At 39.1% G+C, this 17414-nt stretch overlaps 2 protein-coding genes across 2 annotated transcripts; both read left to right on the forward strand.

Annotated features, from left to right (window-relative positions):
* The first annotated feature begins 1124 nt into the window (after nucleotides 1–1124).
* Nucleotides 1125–4616, forward strand: LOC101314228 (WD repeat-containing protein 44-like). Its single transcript, XM_004289358.1, has 7 exons — nucleotides 1125–2156; nucleotides 2264–2354; nucleotides 2471–2628; nucleotides 2745–2796; nucleotides 2879–2961; nucleotides 3087–3180; nucleotides 4048–4616. Exons 1-7 carry the CDS (start codon nucleotides 1137–1139, stop codon nucleotides 4614–4616), a joined length of 2067 nt encoding a protein of 688 aa, XP_004289406.1. The 5' UTR covers nucleotides 1125–1136.
* A 3784-nt stretch (nucleotides 4617–8400) lies between these two features.
* LOC101314514 lies at nucleotides 8401–16975 on the forward strand. The gene is made up of 14 exons (XM_004289359.1): nucleotides 8401–8416; nucleotides 8534–8634; nucleotides 8712–9325; nucleotides 9472–9973; nucleotides 10097–10180; nucleotides 10436–11020; nucleotides 11135–11220; nucleotides 13153–13449; nucleotides 14596–14743; nucleotides 14822–14875; nucleotides 15249–15340; nucleotides 15799–16025; nucleotides 16265–16441; nucleotides 16547–16975. The coding sequence occupies exons 2-14, from the start codon at nucleotides 8632–8634 to the stop codon at nucleotides 16657–16659; spliced, it is 2982 nt and encodes a 993-aa protein (XP_004289407.1). The 5' UTR covers nucleotides 8401–8416; nucleotides 8534–8631; the 3' UTR covers nucleotides 16660–16975.
* Nucleotides 16976–17414: the final 439 nt, after the last annotated feature.

Below are 17414 nucleotides of genomic sequence, written 5' to 3' on the forward strand. Positions count from 1 at the left end.
TTTCGTTCTTCCTACTTCTTTCTTTCTTCTCTCTCTCTCTCTCTCTCTCTCTCTCTCTCTCTCTCTCTGTTGGGTGTTTGGAATTTCAGTTTTTGGTTCACTGGGTTGTGTTTTCATGGCTTTTCTTCATCTGGGTCTTGTCCAAAATGTGATTTTGAGTTTGGTTTTGGTGTTTTTCGATTAGGCTTGTTGTCACCGCACACCAGTATTAATTGCAGCTTCTTAACTTTTACAATTCTCCATTGTTGCCGCAGAGATTGTTGGTTGGGGTATACTTATTAGGAGAGAACAAACATAAAATGGGGAGAGCAGAGCACTAGTTTCTAGAGTAGCAGCAGCACAACAAAACTAGCCCTTTGTTCTTGTTCCTTGTGCTTGTCGCTCGTGCGCTTTCATAATCCCTCACGCGCAGTCTCTCATCAGATCTCGAGCCTTTGTTATCTTCTATCTTCCACAACTTTCCTTCCTCCGCCATTCCCGAGCTGTGCCAACCCCTCAGTGGCAGTGTGCTTTTGGGTTTGATTCATAGCATTTGGAGAGGTCTATTTTGGGTTTGAGTTGTATAGGCTCAAAGGTGGTGCCGAGTGTGAAGCTGACCTTTGAAAATGTGTGTAACATTGCCACGATCGTAGGAGGGTCGGTGGATATTGTTGAATATATGTGGTGTTGCTTGGCATTCGAACCGAGGTTTGGCCTTCGAACCTTGAAGCTTTGGTTCCTGTTTAGTACATTTGATTATTCTTCCATTTCCGGGTTTTTGGTGTGATTATGCTTCTTCTTATTTTGTTAGTTTATTGGTTTAGATGTTAGGGGAATTGTATATTGTGTATTGTTTTGGAACATGCCAAAAACGGTTGGCATTGTTCTTATTTTGGAGTTGGTTCCTCGTACTTACCCATGCTTATTTGCTTTGTATATTTTATATTCAGTTGGAAACTGGATGTGGAGTGTGGAATGTGGAAGGATGACTCATTGATTTTGCATAGTCAAGGAGCGAAACTCGGTCCGTGAATTCTGCGCTTTGGTGGGTATTAAAGGGTCTGTAATGATCTGTGCTAAGTAGTTTCTTTTGATTTGGGTGGAGGGAGTGTTAGGTGGTGGTTTTTGATGTGGAATATTGATATCAAGTACAAGACATGCTGATTGCTGATGAGGGTGAGAAGGATTTGTTCTTCGATTCCGCAGAGTACTTGTCATCTGAAGAGTCAGTGGTAGCAAAAGAGAACCTGGAGTGTAGCAAGTTGGAGTATGAGATTTGGGTGAATGAGCCACCAAGTGTGAAGGACAGACGAGAGAGTTTTCTTCGGCAGATGGGTTTAGCTGAATCAGGTTCTACAAAGTTTGGTTCTGTGGAGATGGAAAGGGACATCGGTACCTCATCAGAGATGATGGGATTGGAGAGACTTTCAGAGTGCAATGGAGCTGCCTCGAGCTCTTGCAGCTCCTCATCTAGTCAAATTGAGGAATACTTGGGATTTCATATCAGGGAAGGGGACAATCAAGCAAATTTTATGTGTGATGAATTTGTCAGAGGTCTACAAGACAAGTCAAATTTAGTTTACATTTTGGAGTCGGTACAAGTTTCAACATCTGGTAGTGATTGTTCTCAGAGGGAAACTTGTTCTGAGAGAGAAACTTCTTCTCACAGAGAAATTGAGGCTACTGAAGAAGAATGCGACAGTTCAAAGGAGGGCCACAAGAAGAAGAGAAGTTGGTGGAAACAGTTCATAAACAAGAGCAAGAGGAGAGGTGGTAAAGTTGTCTCAGAGGTATCAAAACTTGATACTGAAGTATCCAAAGAAAACAAAATGATAGTCAAACAGAACAGTAAGAGGTACATGGAGTTTGCCGCACTTTGCACCGGGCAAGAAATTCAGGCTCACAATGGGTTTATATGGACGATGAAGTTTAGTCCTGATGGTCAATACCTTGCAACTGGTGGTGAAGATGGGGTTGTACGCATTTGGCGTGTTACAGCAGATGCCTCTTGCAATTACCTAATGGCTCAAGGCAACTTAGATAGCAAACTTAAAAAGATCAAGTCTGGATGTCGAGTTATTTTTCCTGACAATAGTTTTCGAATTGAAGAGTCACCGCTCCAAGAGTTTCTTGGCCATACAAGTGATGTGTTAGACCTGGCTTGGTCAAATTCAAATGTGAGTACGCTGAAACTTAACTTGTTTAGTTGACTGCTTTTTATCATACTTCAACTTTTTAGTTTAGTTTGCAATTTATATAAATCTTTATATTTGTTCTGCTGCAGTGTCTCATTTCTTCGTCCATGGATAAGACTGTTCGTCTGTGGGAAGTTGGTTGCAGTCGGTGCCTAAATGTTTTCCATCACAATGACTATGGTAAAGATTTCCCTTGTTAAATTTGATTTTTTTTTTTCATATCATAATTGCGTTATTGTCAAATTTTATGTCGATATATTTGGAATGTAATTTTGCCACTTTCTATCTGTGAACAGTGACATGCATTCAGTTCAATCCTCTTGATGACAGTTACTTCATCAGTGGATCCATCGATGGGAAGGTTCGAGTTTGGGGACTTTCTGAGAAGCGAGTTGTTGACTGGGCTGACGTGCGAGATGTCATAACAGCTATTTGTTATCAACCAGATGGAAAGGTAGGATTCTTAGTAATTAACTAGCCATTTTAATAGTCCACTGTTATTGAAATTATGAATTCAGACACCTATCTCCTCCATGATGTTAAACCTAGAAATTGTTTTCTTGCAAGCAGGGTTTCGCAGTTGGTTCCCTTGCAGGCACTTGCCGCTTCTATGAAGAATCAGGTACATTAAACCTTTGAATTATCATAGTTTTAATGTGATCCATTTTGGGGAACATGCTTAAACGAATTTGTTTGTTGAACAGAAAAAGAAGCCCTTCAGCTTGTTGCACAGATTCATATTCGTTCTAGAAGGAAGACCTCTGGCAACAAAATCACCGGCATCCAGGTTTTGACCTGAAGCTCTTTCTACGCCACATTTATTCCTATTTATCTCTCTATTCTGTACTTTTCTGTAAGAAAAATTTCTATATCAATCATTAACATGGAAGGGTTTGTTTTCTTTTTTCACAGTTTTCCCAGGAAAACACTGGAAGAGTTATGATAACATCAGAAGACTCAAAAGTCCGTGTGTTTGATGGGGTAGATGTCATTAAGAAATACAGAGGTAAAGAGCCTTCTGATCATTAAAGACTATTATCTTTGATTTCTCTGTTGTTCCAATCTACTCTGGACATTATGTTCTTGTTACACAACAACCCCTTAGAATTACCATATCGAACTGACCACTTTTTATTTGGTAGGCTGTTATGCTTAACGAAAAGGTGTTTTCTGATTGACTAATTGCTTGGATAAATTTTAGATTGATGACCCTTAGTTTCTAGCAAACCTTTATGTCAATTGAAATTATATATATTAGACTTGTTTCTCATCTAACTCTTGAAAGCAGTGAAATTAGTTCCGGTCTATATCTAGAGAACTAGAAATGTTGATGTAGCTGTAGTAATTACTTGGAATGACCTCCAACTTTCATACTTGATATATTTTTGCTGGTTTCTGAAGCATACCACTATAGATTTAATGACTGACCACCTCTTTGAGCTGTTGAAGTGCATGGATTTTTGTTTTAGGGTAATGTAAATGATTTGTGGTTGGTTTCTCGTTCTCTGTAGCTTATACTCAATTAGGCATCCTACACATACAGTGCATCTTCAAACCTTGACTTGATCACTATTTCTTGTTATTGCAATGGTATTCCTTCCTATCATCCTTAACAGCTGTAACTTTACCTTGGCTTTGCATCTAGCCATCTATCTGAGTTCCCAGATTTCAATTGCTTGTTGTCTAATCAATGACTCATACTGTTAGCAATGGCATGATGACCAGAATAATAGTATTTTGTTGTGTATACATCCAATGAATCTAAACTTCTTTGATTAATCAATACTTGGATTAGCTTACACCGTATTTGGATTTGTTTGCAATTAATAAAAAGCATTCATTGTGAACCAGTTGATCTCACTGAATGTAACAGGTCTTCCAAAGTCAGGAAGTCAAATGTCAGCTTCTTTCACATCGAGTGGGAAACGTATTATCTCAGTTGGAGAGGACTCTCGTGTTTATTTATGGGACTATGACAGCTCTTGTCTTCCATCATCCAAGCAAACAAAATCTGTTCGATCATGTGAACATTTCTATTGCGAAGGTGTGTCTGTTGCAATCCCTTGGTCCGGCATGGGAACAGAGAAGATGAACTTCGAAGTTGCTAGTCCGCAATATTGCTCACAAACACAAGGCCGAATAGAGGCTACTCCTAGCAGTAGAGATTCGGAACGCTTTTTGCTTGGGAATTGGTTTTTCCTGGATGGACCCTGCAGAGGCTCTGCAACTTGGCCCGAGGAAAACCTTCCTCAGTGGGATTCACCGGTTGCTGGAGATGAAGATGATCACCAGCAACACGGAGAGCATCAACACCGTCACAACCACAGTAAAGCTCACAACCACTTGACGAAGTCAGAGACGTGGGGGCTTGTCATTGTAACTGCTGGATGGGATGGAAAGATCAGGACATTCCATAACTATGGATTGCCGGTCAGTTTGTAGGAGTTTACTTGTCTTAGCATTTAGTCGTTAATCATCTTGGCATCGAGATCCTAGATCATTAAGTAGGTTAGCAGAATCAGCAGTACAGAATTGAATCTGTGAAGTTTCGAAGGCTGTTCATTTCCACGCCCAGCTTGGATCCTTCTGTTGTCATTAGGATATAGATTTGCCATTAGAGCTGGAAGCCTTGTGAAGAGCTTCAATAGTGTGTACATTTTCACTTTTGCTATGTCACTCTAGCTCGTGTGGAGTGTGGACTGCCAATTAGGAGGCTAGGCTATATATGCAGTTTCTCAAATCTACATTTTTTTTTGTGTGAATATTAATTAAATTAATGAAAAACGTGATTACCGGAAATTGTGGTGTTATTAACACACCTCATCTTTAATGATAGCCATTAACACATATATTTTTGTTATTAAAACATCTCATCTATGTTGAGAGCCAATCATAAATTAAATTCAAGTAGCAAATAAAAAAGCGCGGTTATTAGGATCTTCAAATTTGCTCAGTATACCTTTAAGGCTCTTTACATCTTATTTTTAATTTTAACTACAAACATTTGCTCATTAGATCTCCTTTTAAATTTCTGAAATAACCTTACGTATGTTATTCACATATATCTTGATAATATACTCATTATACCTCTTATTTATTCTCTAGACCTCTCATTCTTTTAATTTTTTTTCTTTTTGCATGTTATCATCGAGATCTCTATTTATTGATTATTATTTTTTTCGTTCAAATCTCTTTCACGACCTCAATTCGTTGATATTTTTTATTTCCCATAGAATGTCACCAAACCTCCATTATTTGATCAATCTGTAAGAAAAAAAATTTCAATGACATCAATTTTTCTCTTAAAAATTAAATAACACAAAGTATTGGGTTTCAAAAACTTATATTTACCAACCCAGTACCATCTCTCCTTATAAATTAGAGGTCGTGAGTTCGACTTACAGTAGACTCGTTATAGCATATTAGTTGTTTATTTGATAAAAAAAACTTATATCTAGCAACAAGAAAATATTCTAACATAAATTAACTTCTCTTTTTTCTATTTTACTTGTGCTAAACAACGATCAAGGATAACAATTGTATACTATGTATGTTTTTTTTCCCCTCTATTTTAAGTACATCATTAAATTATTTCAATAGTTATTTAATTTTTCATTATCGATTTGTTTTTGCATATATATTCCTTCACCTTGTATATGCTATCAATATGTATGATAGTAGAAAATTTTATGTTACACGGTCGATATTGATCATAGTTTTAGCTTTACTTAAATTTATAATATGTAGTAAAATAGTAAATTAGAAATTAAAAATATATAAGGAAAATAAGAAAAGAATACAATCAATTAATTATTTAATTGGAAAGTCCAGAAAGAATAAATATAGTTCTTTTTATATGATTATTGTCCTTAATAGTCATTAGGTAAGAGGAGATAATTGTCATTCAATAATTCATAACAGAGGGAGATCAAGTGAGCAAATTTGAAGATCCAAATAGCCGCACTCCAAATAAAAATGAAATGTGTTGATAAAAAAATAAATAGGGTGTGTTAATAGTAAAAACTGAGTGTGTTAATAGCATCACCCATGAAACAAATTTAAGTGGTAAGTTTGTAAATAAATTTGAAATGTGGATAGGAAAATAGATAGGTTGTGTTAATAGCATCACCCTGCTAGAAAATGTGTCAAGTATACTATCAATAAAAAAAAAATAATCATCCAGGCTCCAACACATCTGTGAACACATTTTGAAGAAACATCAAAATTTAACACTTTATACATCAAAAATTTCTCAATGAAAGTTTAAGGGTAGCAAAATTTCCGGTGGTTGAGTTGAGCGCCTTGGAGGTGATAAGTAGAAGCAAGAAGTATGAAGTGCATGTCTCACCGATTAGCATTGATGAGAGAAACCAAAGAATGACAATTTTCAAGCATAAATCGTCCACAAAATGCTCGGATTGATTTGGATTGATTTAAAACATCATTCCTTAGAAAAGGAAATATAATCATTTCTAGCTAGAGTAAAAAAAAAAAAAAATAGTTACTAAATGGAAAATGCAGTAGATCATGTTTATCTCCATCGTCTCCTTCTTAGTCTATCTTGAGCTTCATAGTCATAGTCATCGTCGTCTCTAAGTGCTGCATGTGTTGTAAACTCTTCTTGGAGCGCTTAATGTGAGGAAGCTCATGACATCTTGCCATATATATTAACTTCTTGATGGCTAGATTAGCCTTGTTTAAGTGTTGTAAAATTGCTTCGCAGTATTTGTCTTTGCTGCTGCTAGTTTCTTCGTCATCACCAATTGTCGCTGGCTTTTTTATGGGCACACAACCTTCTAGGTTTAGTAAATTCGATTTGAACCACTTAATCTGAGGAAGCTCATGACATCTAGCGAGGTTTTTCGCCTTTTTCATGGCTACATTAGCCTTGTTTAAGTGCTTCAAAATTGCTTTGCAGTACTTGTTAGATCTCGAGTGATCATTCGGCTTGTTCAAGTGCTCAGAAGCCTTGAAAGATGTTGCTGAGAAGCTACGGGCTGGTGAGTAGTACTCTTCATTCTCACTATCCGCCATCAGGGAATTCGATCAGAGAAAAACAGTGTTTGAATATGTTTCTTGCAGCTTAGTTGCTGCCTTATTTATAGAGCACAGAAATGAAAGGTCCTCCTCCTGAGAATAGGATATAAGTTAGGAAGGAAAAAGTCCTCATGAAAAGAGGAAATAATTTGTGAAGGAAAGTCATCCTCCTCATAATAGGAAACAAGTTATCCCTCATGGGAATATGAGATAAGTTATCAAGGAAAGCCTCCTCATGGGAGAAAACATTTTTTGTTCTTTGTTGGTATGACATCGATAGGCACCCTATAACATAATCTTAACCCTACATTTTGACTATGATGGATGATCATGTTTACGTAATTATTTCTTAGTTAAAGAGTCTAAAAACTCATATAACGTATATATAACCGAGTGAAATTTTATAATGAGGTAGTGTATATGGATGACAATACCCGAAAATGAAGCCAGTACATAATAACAAGATTGTGTTACACATATCTGGGTCATGTAGCATGAAGGCATAATAGGTCACCCGTCACCTTATAACACAAGGATCACTACTACTTCTACATGATGAAAATTTAGGCACGTGCGGGGCAAAGATGGAAATAAAGAAGTTACCAACTGTCTGCAACTAGGGACCATCGTCAAAGGTCACATGAGAAGCCAATCCGTTTGGCTCTTCATTCTTCCACACCCAGAGCCAACCTTAAATTACCAATCTGCCCCTCCCATCCCAAGTTTTCAACTTCACCTCAGAACTTCTCTGCCATTTCCGGGCTTCATTTCCGGTTTCAGTAATCACAGTAACAAAGTAAAAATAGAAACCAGACGGTGCATGATCAATTGCGCGAGGAACCGACGGTCACGATGGAGAGCATTGAATGCTCTGTCTGCTACGCGCTAACCGAAACGCGCGTGGGGAGAGCCCTTCGCTCAGACTCTGCTCCTTCATGCATAACCACCACCCACAACAGAAACCCCCGGACCGACTTCACAAAAGCAAAAAAAAACTAATAAAATAATCCCCTCTGCTCCTCCGGGCTATAATAGCGTCACCTCTCTGTGACTCACTGCGCCTCTTTGTGTTCACGTGTTGGTGAGTGAGTGGCGGAGACGTCTGTGTAGAAGAAGAAAGAAGATGAAGAAGTACTTGGAGAAGAAGAAGCAAAACGCAGAACGCTGCAACACTCTGCAGACTCTCGCCATTTGTTCTTCTCTAGGTACCACCACCCAAAACCAAAACCACACTTTTCGCTTCTGCTTTTTTTTTTTCCGCTTCTGCTTTTTGTATAAGCGATTTTGATTTTCTTGTGCTTCTGTTTTTTTCTGGGTTGCAGAGGCTATAGAGCACATAGGAGTCGGCTGCTTCTATGAGCTTGACCACTCCAAGCTTCCTCCCAATGCTCCAGAGCTCCTCAAGTCCATTCGAATCGTCATGGTACTTCTTCTTCTTCTTACTCTTCTTCTTCATTTTCTCGTTTGGATTTGAAACTCTGTATTTTTTTTTTTTTAAAGGTGAGCAAGAAGGCGATGCTCAAAGTCTCGGTGAGTTTTCCGAGCATTGACTCGCTGCAAGCTTTTCTGAGCGAGAACGGGGGGAGCGTCAAGAATCAGCTTCCGGCGCTGGACGAGAAGTACTTTCTGGAGCCGGAGGCGGCGTCGGAGGTGCTGTACCGCCGCGTCCCGCCGGAGGAGATTTCTGAGCGGAGAAAGGTGTGGAGTTTCTGGGCGGTGGTTACACGGCGTCGTTTCGAGAGTATTGTGAGGAATCCGGTGAAAAAGGAGACGAGGCCGCCTGAGATTAGTCTAAACGGCTTGGTCCAGTGGGGGACGCGCAAACGGGTTCGGTTCTTGAGCCCGACCCGGAGTCCGAGTCCGGTTCCGGTGAGCGATGAAGAGACGGAGGTTGAGGAAGGCGGTGGATTGGATGAGGAGACGAGTGAGGAAGAAGAAAAAGAGGCGGAGGCGGAGGTGGTGGTGGTGAAGAATCGGAGGAGTGAGAGAAGGAAGCAGCCTATTAAGTCTCAGAAGAAGCCCAAACGTGAAGAACAGAGCAAGCAGACTGTGGTGCACAGTAAGAGTGAGAGGAGAATGGTTAGAGCTTCAGTGGCAAGATGGTCTACTGGGAGGTATGTAATACAGTTTTCCATTGATTCATGTTGTGAATTAGTTTTGTATTTTTTTTTTTCCTGTGTATTGAGAATTTGGTTTTTTTTTTTTCTGTGTTTTGAGAATTTGGTTTGTTGAAAATGGGTGAATTGGATTTGGTGTGTAGGTATAAAATGGCAGAGGAGAACATGTTGAAGGTGTTGAAGGCAAGAGGGGCTACTGCTGGGAAGCCAATAAAGAGGGCAGCGCTGAGAAATGAGGCGCGGAAGTTGATCGGTGACACGGGTTTGCTGGACCATTTGCTGAAGCATATGGCAGGGAAGGTGGCACCAGGTGGGGCTGAACGGTTTCGGAGGCGGCACAATGCTGATGGGGCAATGGAGTATTGGCTTGAGAGTGCGGATTTGGTTGAGATTAGGAAGGAGGCTGGGGTTCAGGATCCTTATTGGACTCCACCACAGGGGTGGAAGCCTGGTGATGACCCTAGCCAAGACCCAGTTTGTGCAACAATGTTTAAGGAGCTGTGGGATGAAATAGCTAAGATGAAGAAGAGGGAGAAGGAATCCAAGCAGCCAGAGCAGGGTTTAGCTATGGTGCCGATCACCTCAAACTCTTTGGTGACAAGTATGGATTGGGATCAAGCTTACAGTTCAGTAATGCAGCTAAAGGTAAAGAATGTGATCAGTGATATTCAAAGCTATATGTTCGAGGACATGAATTTATAGTGTCATTCGCGATTGATCAGCTATTGTTTATGCAGTGCTAGTGTTTTGATGAAGTGTAATTTGCAGGACAAATATACACAATTAGCTGTCAGGAAGTCCAAGTGTGAAGAACAAATGCAGCAAGCTTCTCAAACTTTGTCTAGAATGGAGGTATGCAGCATGACCTTAGACTTTGATTTTTCTTGTGATTGTGTACAATGTGTGTTTCCATTTCGTATATATAGCTATTCTATGTGCAGTTGAGAAAACTCCTGTGATTATGGTGCAATTGCGTCTAGTGTTAGTTCCAAATTACTTTCAACATGTTCTACTAATTGAGTTGTGCTTAAATCATAGAAATCAATGATGTTGATGATGCTGAAACTGGCATTTATTGAACTGATGGATGGAGATTATTGCTTGCAGGAAGAAATTATGGCCCTGAAATCAACCATGCAAGCACCAGCAGCAGCACTTATGTACTACTCAGAAGCAGCTGATGTGCCACAACTGACAGACGATGAAAGACGGGCAAATGAGGACAAGGCTACAAAGCTAGAGAGACTAAGGAGTGGCTTCAGGATTTGCAGGCCACAGGGGACATTTCTGTGGCCAAACATGAATATGTCTGTGTCTCAACACCAGATTGACCCATCTGCGGTCCCAACCACACCCTCTGTTACCTTTTCCACAAAACCAGCAAACCAGCTAGACCTAGTCCTTACTCAGTCTCCACATGCACCCAGTCCAGGCTCAAGCTCAGGTTCCCTTGTTAAGCCATTTCCTGAGAGACGAGCAGTCAACACATCAACTCTGTTATGCAGTGTGATTAACCCACCCTCTCTTTCTCCTGCTTTTACTCGAGTGTCATCTGAGATTGAGAAGACAACCTCCCTGTCCCAGAGTTCCAAGACCCTTCAAATCAACCTCAATGAAATACCTGGTGATGCCCAACACAATGAATCTACTGCAATTTCTAGAACCCTCACCTACCAAAGAAGACGTCAACTGGTAACTACCAATGCTGCTCATCTCTTTCTATGTTTCATACATTACCAACTAGAAAATGAACTTGTTTTTCCTGATTAAATATTCTGCAGTTTAATTTTTTTTGTTATATTGCAGATGAAGGCCAGGAAAGAGAAGAATGCAGATGCAAGGAAGGATAGTATGAGCTTGAGAGGGAACTCCAAGTCTGATCATCAGAAAAGGTGGTAGTGTTCCTGTTCTTCCCCAACTGTTACTTTTTCAGCTAAGGTGGTAACTTAACCAGGGAATTCATTCATTACCCTTTTCACAAAGCGCTACCAAGATGTTGATTGATTTTGCATGACTCAGAGAGCTATATATCCGCGGTATACTATCAATAGTAGTAAAAATTAGAACATCAGAATTAAGTACAATAATTGTATCTACATTTGATCACTTGAAACTACATTTCATTAGGCTCCTGTCTATGGAGTTTTATGCTGGCTTCATTTAGTAGGTGGGGATATATATGTATACCTTTTTGGTTTCGGATATGAAGATCTGAACAAGCTACGATATGACACAATTGTAAGGTTATTTGAGAATGAATAGGATGGTATGATGCACAAATGAAAATATTGCAAATTTTGCTGCTTGTGTGATTCGATTTAATAGTTGAGAATTAAGCTAAGGTTGCTTCCCAAGTGATTGGTCTAAAATTTTTGTCAGCCGAAAATTTGTGTTATTCAAATGCAAAGCATGACTAAACTGGTGCTTTAATTTTGCATTTTTTTTTTTTTTGATGAAGGTGCTTTGATTTTGCATAGTGTTGTAGCTTGCAGTTCAATATTATTATCAACAATTATTTTAGGCCCAGATTTGGAAATTTGCAGACTATATAGGATGCTGGAAGACAAAATGTACTTTCTTATTACAGTCATGAACTGAATGAAGAAAAGACACAGAACAACACGTTTCTATGTTGTAGGTTACTGATTCTTTGTCTGAGCTAGAATACAAGACTGAAGCGTAGAATGACCTCCCTTAAGATGACGAGTGACACAAGCAAAGCATCCATACAGATACTAAAGCAGTCTGAATGTAGTCATGAAGAATTCGGATTTTACAATCTCCAGTTCATTGAAATGATCTTCACACATTGCACTGCTTAATGGATTTCCGGTAGAGCATGAAAGTCTTGCAGTCGATTCCAATATGCCTTTCTTCACCTGGTTTTCTTCCCAATGCCATTGAATGCAGCAGCTACAAAGTCAATTTGTTAACCTCAGGAAGTACCCCACAGTAACAAAGAAAAAATGCTACCTTCGCAAGAATGGAACTCAAAGCAAACCATGTGGATAATGCTTGAAACATTACTGCTGAAGTGTAATGTCCAAGGAATATGTCTCATGGGAACAACACTACATAGGGCTTATTGCCGAATGCGTGGAATCCAAGCTTGAGACATAAAGCATGACATGTTTATATAAGGATCTGTATTCAACCAAAATCGTTTAGTGTGCTTTAAAGAAGCTTCGCTCATCCACTTTTGGTGTACAATTCTGCAAAACCAACATTGACAGTTCGTTTCCTTGTTGCTATGGGAAAAGTGAGCTTCGCACTTCAATCCATCCACCATGGTAAAATGCAGCCTTACTCAGAATCTTAAAACCTTAGAACCTCACCGCTGTACTAAGGTGACTCATCTACCAGCAACATCATCAAGGTCGTATCGGCTGCAATTCCTGAAAGGACAAAGAAGGCTAAAGCGCCTAAAACTCATCGAATAGATCCACACAAATAATGAAACTATTTGTACCGGGATTTGGGACCGTACCGAAAATGTGGTTTCCTCCTGGAGCCGATTATGTAACTTGAATCATTGAATAAGGGACCTTCACTGAGGCATTTCATCGAACACATGGAGTTCATCTTCGTCTTCTCGGGTTTGGGCCAACCCGAAGTATTGAGGGGTCTCCGGGACCCAAGGATTTCCCGACGTTTTATCCGACGACTTTCATCATCTCCGTTCCGGCGGGAAAGTTTTGGAGGGTAAACATGCTTTCATTCAAATCAAATCAAATCAAATCAAATCAAATCCAATGAAACGACAACAGTCACAGAAAAAACGACATGTCGTTGATGTTCATTCTTAACGTTATCTTCGTTTGAAGCCTCTATTTATTGAAACAAAGGAAGGGCTTGGGTTTGGCGCCGCAGGGGCTTGAAACCAAAAGCAAAAAGGAGGCTGCTTCTGCTTGTGCTTTGGAATTCATGGCAATCTCCTTTCCTCTTCTGTCTCTGAACGCCGTCTCTTCATCTTCTTCTTCTTCTTCTTCTTTGTTTCCATTTCCGCTGAGTTCTTTGAACTCCCAGAGCCGTGGTTTAGTACTGAGAAATCACCGCTCGGTGGTTAGCTGCTCGTCTTCTGAGACGGACTCCGGGTCTGAATCGCTCAATGGAAATGGAAGGTATGAGATTATGGCTGGCTTTGTTTCCAGTAGCGCCGAATTTTACTTGTTTTGCCTGTGTACAAGTTTGAATACAAGTTCAGGGTTTATGCCTACAAGGTGTTTGTGGAAATGCCTAAGAGGAAAATTTTTTGGATTGGGTTTCAGGTTTGAGTCAAATTAAGTATGTTAATCATTCCAGTTGTTTTTTCATTGTAATCTATAAACCAATTTGTATATAAACCCTATACAAATTGAAATGTGCTGGAATGTGGGATGCTCGGCAGGGTTACGCCCAGTCTCGGAATATCTAGACTAATTCACTGTCGCTTAATGCAGTGCAAGTTGCAGTCGTTTACTCCTATACCCGCTTTGTAGATTAGGGAAATGAGAGAGGTTGAATAGGAAGAGGCTTACAGTATGACGAGTAGCCCCCTCACCTTCACAATATTGGATATGAAATACTACATAAGTAGGAGATTACCAACTAGAGCCAATTGATGTGTGTGAGCGCTCTACTTCAAGGTAGGTCAGTTCTCAAATATGTAGATATCCACCTACAGCCACCAGAGTTTTTCAAAAGTTAGGTACTAGAGTGTGTGTTTCATTTCCTAATATTGATGACTCAGTATAAACATGAAAAGAAACTCCAAATGTGGCTCTAGTTTAAACTTCCTTTAAAAAAAAAAAAAAAATCTCCTCCTTCTCCTGGATTGGTCATACGTTAGATACCATATCACAACCCAAATGATACTCCACCTTGATCCATATTTATGATAGTGAAGATTTGGAAGATCAACATACAGAAGCATTTGGAGCAATAAGGGAAGTTGTAGTTTCAGAGACTGTTTAAGAAATACACAGGTCTTAAGCCAGAGAATGCAATGTTTAGAGGTCATAGCATGAGGTTTGTTAAGGAGGTGGATACAAAGAATTAGTAACTAAAAGTCATAGATCAATAAAATGCAAATTTATGAGTAAGATACCAAATCTTTAGTCTAATATTCACTAAGATTATGGCAGTAAGCATTGGGCCGTAGCAATCTCATTATCAGCAGGTGTCCTCTTTAGTTCACTTACATGATCTATGAGTCTTGTAGACAAGTTGACAAAGTTTCTTCTTTGGTGTGCTAATTTCAAGTTTTTATCTTGGTCCCTTATAAACAGACATTCCCAAATGTCGTCTATGACACCTTTTGGGGTGACAATGAATGAAGCTGGGTTGTCCAGACCACCTTATAAATGGCGAAGGGTCTTGCTTAAAGTAAGTGGAGAAGCACTTGCTGGAGATCACACACAGAATATTGACCCAAAGGTGTGAATGTACAATGTTTGATCATCATGTGATGAATATTCTTCTCAAGATAGTTTCTAATTCCCCTTACAACAACAGGTAACGATGGAAATTGCAAGGGAGGTTGCATCTGTGACTCGCCTTGGCGTTGAGGTAGCCATCATTTCTTGGCATTAGACACAACATCAACTAACATTTTTTCCTCATATAATTTTCTTTAGCACGTTCTGCTTAGTCAAATTTGGGGATTATGGAATTATCTAGGCATGGAATAACTATCTGATGAACTATCTTTATACTATCTCTTCTAAGGGAAATGCTTTGGTTTATAAATAAAAATGGGATGTTGGGGATTTTTAGGAGCTGTTACCAAACATAATATAGAACATTAGGACTTGCATGAATAGGATGTCTAAATAAGGTTATATTGCTGTTTATCAGATTGTACCAGTGACATTGTCAGCTTAAGAAATCCAAAACACAGGTTTCCAAGCACTACTCTAAGTCAGCTCATCAATTGTTTCAGGTTGCCATTGTTGTTGGTGGGGGAAATATATTCCGTGGAGCCTCCTGGGCTGGAAGTAGTGGTCTTGACCGTTCATCTGCTGATTACATCGGGTAATTTCTTTCACCTGGATCTGACTTGTAAAGAATCCATGCACTTCTTTTTTCTATACATATTAGCTGGCAATGACATTGGGAAATTCCTTTAATCTGGACTTTCTTCATGTCATATTTCTGGATGTGGTTTATTATATCTATATGGAATTTGTGGAATTATGGTGATTTTGTTTCTGAGTTGTAAAACATTGAATCCACTAGGAATATGTTTTAATTGAAAGAAAAAAGAAACCGAAAATGAAGGTATAGATGCAAAATACTACTCCAGTTAATGTTTTGGAAAGGGGTGCTTTTGTTCATAAAAATACAATCTCTTTCTCTTTTGACAACATTAGGTACTTCCAATTTTTTGTAATACTGAAAAAGTGAAACTATTGTTCTCGATTGTTTTGCAACACCTGTATAATATCTAGAACCCTGACCTAGTTGCTACTTGCTCTATTTCATTTTTATAGGATGTTGGCTACTGTAATGAATTCAATATTTCTTCAAGCCACAATGGAGAGTATTGGTATCCCTACTAGAGTGCAGACTGCATTTCGGATGTCTGAGGTTGCAGAACCCTATATACGTCGAAGGGCTGTGAGGCATCTGGAAAAGGGCAGGGTAGTGATCTTTGCAGCAGGAACGGGAAATCCATTCTTTACAACAGATACTGCCGCAGCACTTCGTGGTGCAGAAAGTGAGTCATATATTTTGTATTAGCATATTGAAACTTCATTATATATCTTAAAGTGTTGGGCAGACAATGGTGGTTCTAAATGGGTTTTATATGATATTCTAATATTTTCACGCATGTGTTGTTGACTGTACAGTATGTTTACTGAATTGCAACTTGACCGATAACCGATGTCAAACTAAGAAACTAAAATTTTTTTGTGTGTTTCAAACTAATAATTTGTCTTTGATCTGTTTACCTAGTCAATGCAGAGGTGGTGCTGAAAGCTACAAATGTTGATGGAGTTTACGATGAGGATCCTAGGTGTAATCCAAATGCCCGTCTTCTTGATACTCTTACATATCAGGAGGTGACATCAAAAGATCTTTCAGTGATGGACATGACTGCCATTACTTTATGCCAGGAGAACAAAATTCCTGGTATGTTCAGAAAGTTGCATATTTTCAATGTTTTTTAACCTCATATTTAATTGGTGTAGACAATATCCAACCCTACTAAGCTCTTACGTCTTTGCTGTGATGCAGTTGTGGTGTTCAATCTATGCAAACCGGGTAACATCTCAAGAGCCATAAAGGGGGAGAAGGTCGGCACGTTAATTGGGGCAGCATGGAATTCAACAGTGGCGCCAAGAACATAAGCAATGGCTAGATGAATTCTGATGCTGATAGTACATTGAGGTGGTTTGTCACTGAAGCTCAAAGGTACTAGTATTCAAAATGTAAGGTGTAAATAATTTCCATCCAAGGTTAGCTAAAAGAAATTTTGAAGTATTCTAGTTTTGCCGGTCCAAACATTTTATTGTTTAATGATTGTATGTATAATATAATGAAACAGTGAATGAGATCTATATCTGTTTCTTTTTTGCCCAACAAGAAAGAAAGAAAAGAAGGCGTGGCATCTTGCATCTCTTAACTCTTCATGGTATGAAGGGTAACAACCGGAGAAATCAGGGTGATAAAAAGTGGTGAACCTTGGACCGTTGCTAAACCTTCTGTTTTGATTTGATGATTTTTAAACAAGATTCATTCTTGTAAACATTACTAATTCGTAGCAATTTTTAATTTTTTTTATTTTTATTTTTTTTTGAGAAGGGTCTGATAAACCTAAATGACAAGATAATTTACAGGTCAAATCCTACAACTGTTAACATCAATAACATGAGTAGGTTGGAGGGTATAGGATCTTTTGAGGGCTGGTTGGTGAATGCCCGGATAACATCTGACCTTTATTCTCCCCTTACCGAGGAGCCAATTCTGTGTTGTGGCTGGCTTTTGTTCATATGGTTTTCTGTATGCCGGCCACTGACAAATTCGTCTGAGTTTCTAATGGTGTTTCACATCTAAGATGCGTGCAATCACTGCAATGGCAGTAATCCTCCTAGTGCTGCTAGGA

The sequence above is a fragment of the Fragaria vesca genome, linkage group LG1 (genome assembly GCF_000184155.1).
Source record: "Fragaria vesca subsp. vesca linkage group LG1, FraVesHawaii_1.0, whole genome shotgun sequence".
Lineage (NCBI taxonomy): Eukaryota > Viridiplantae > Streptophyta > Magnoliopsida > Rosales > Rosaceae > Fragaria > Fragaria vesca.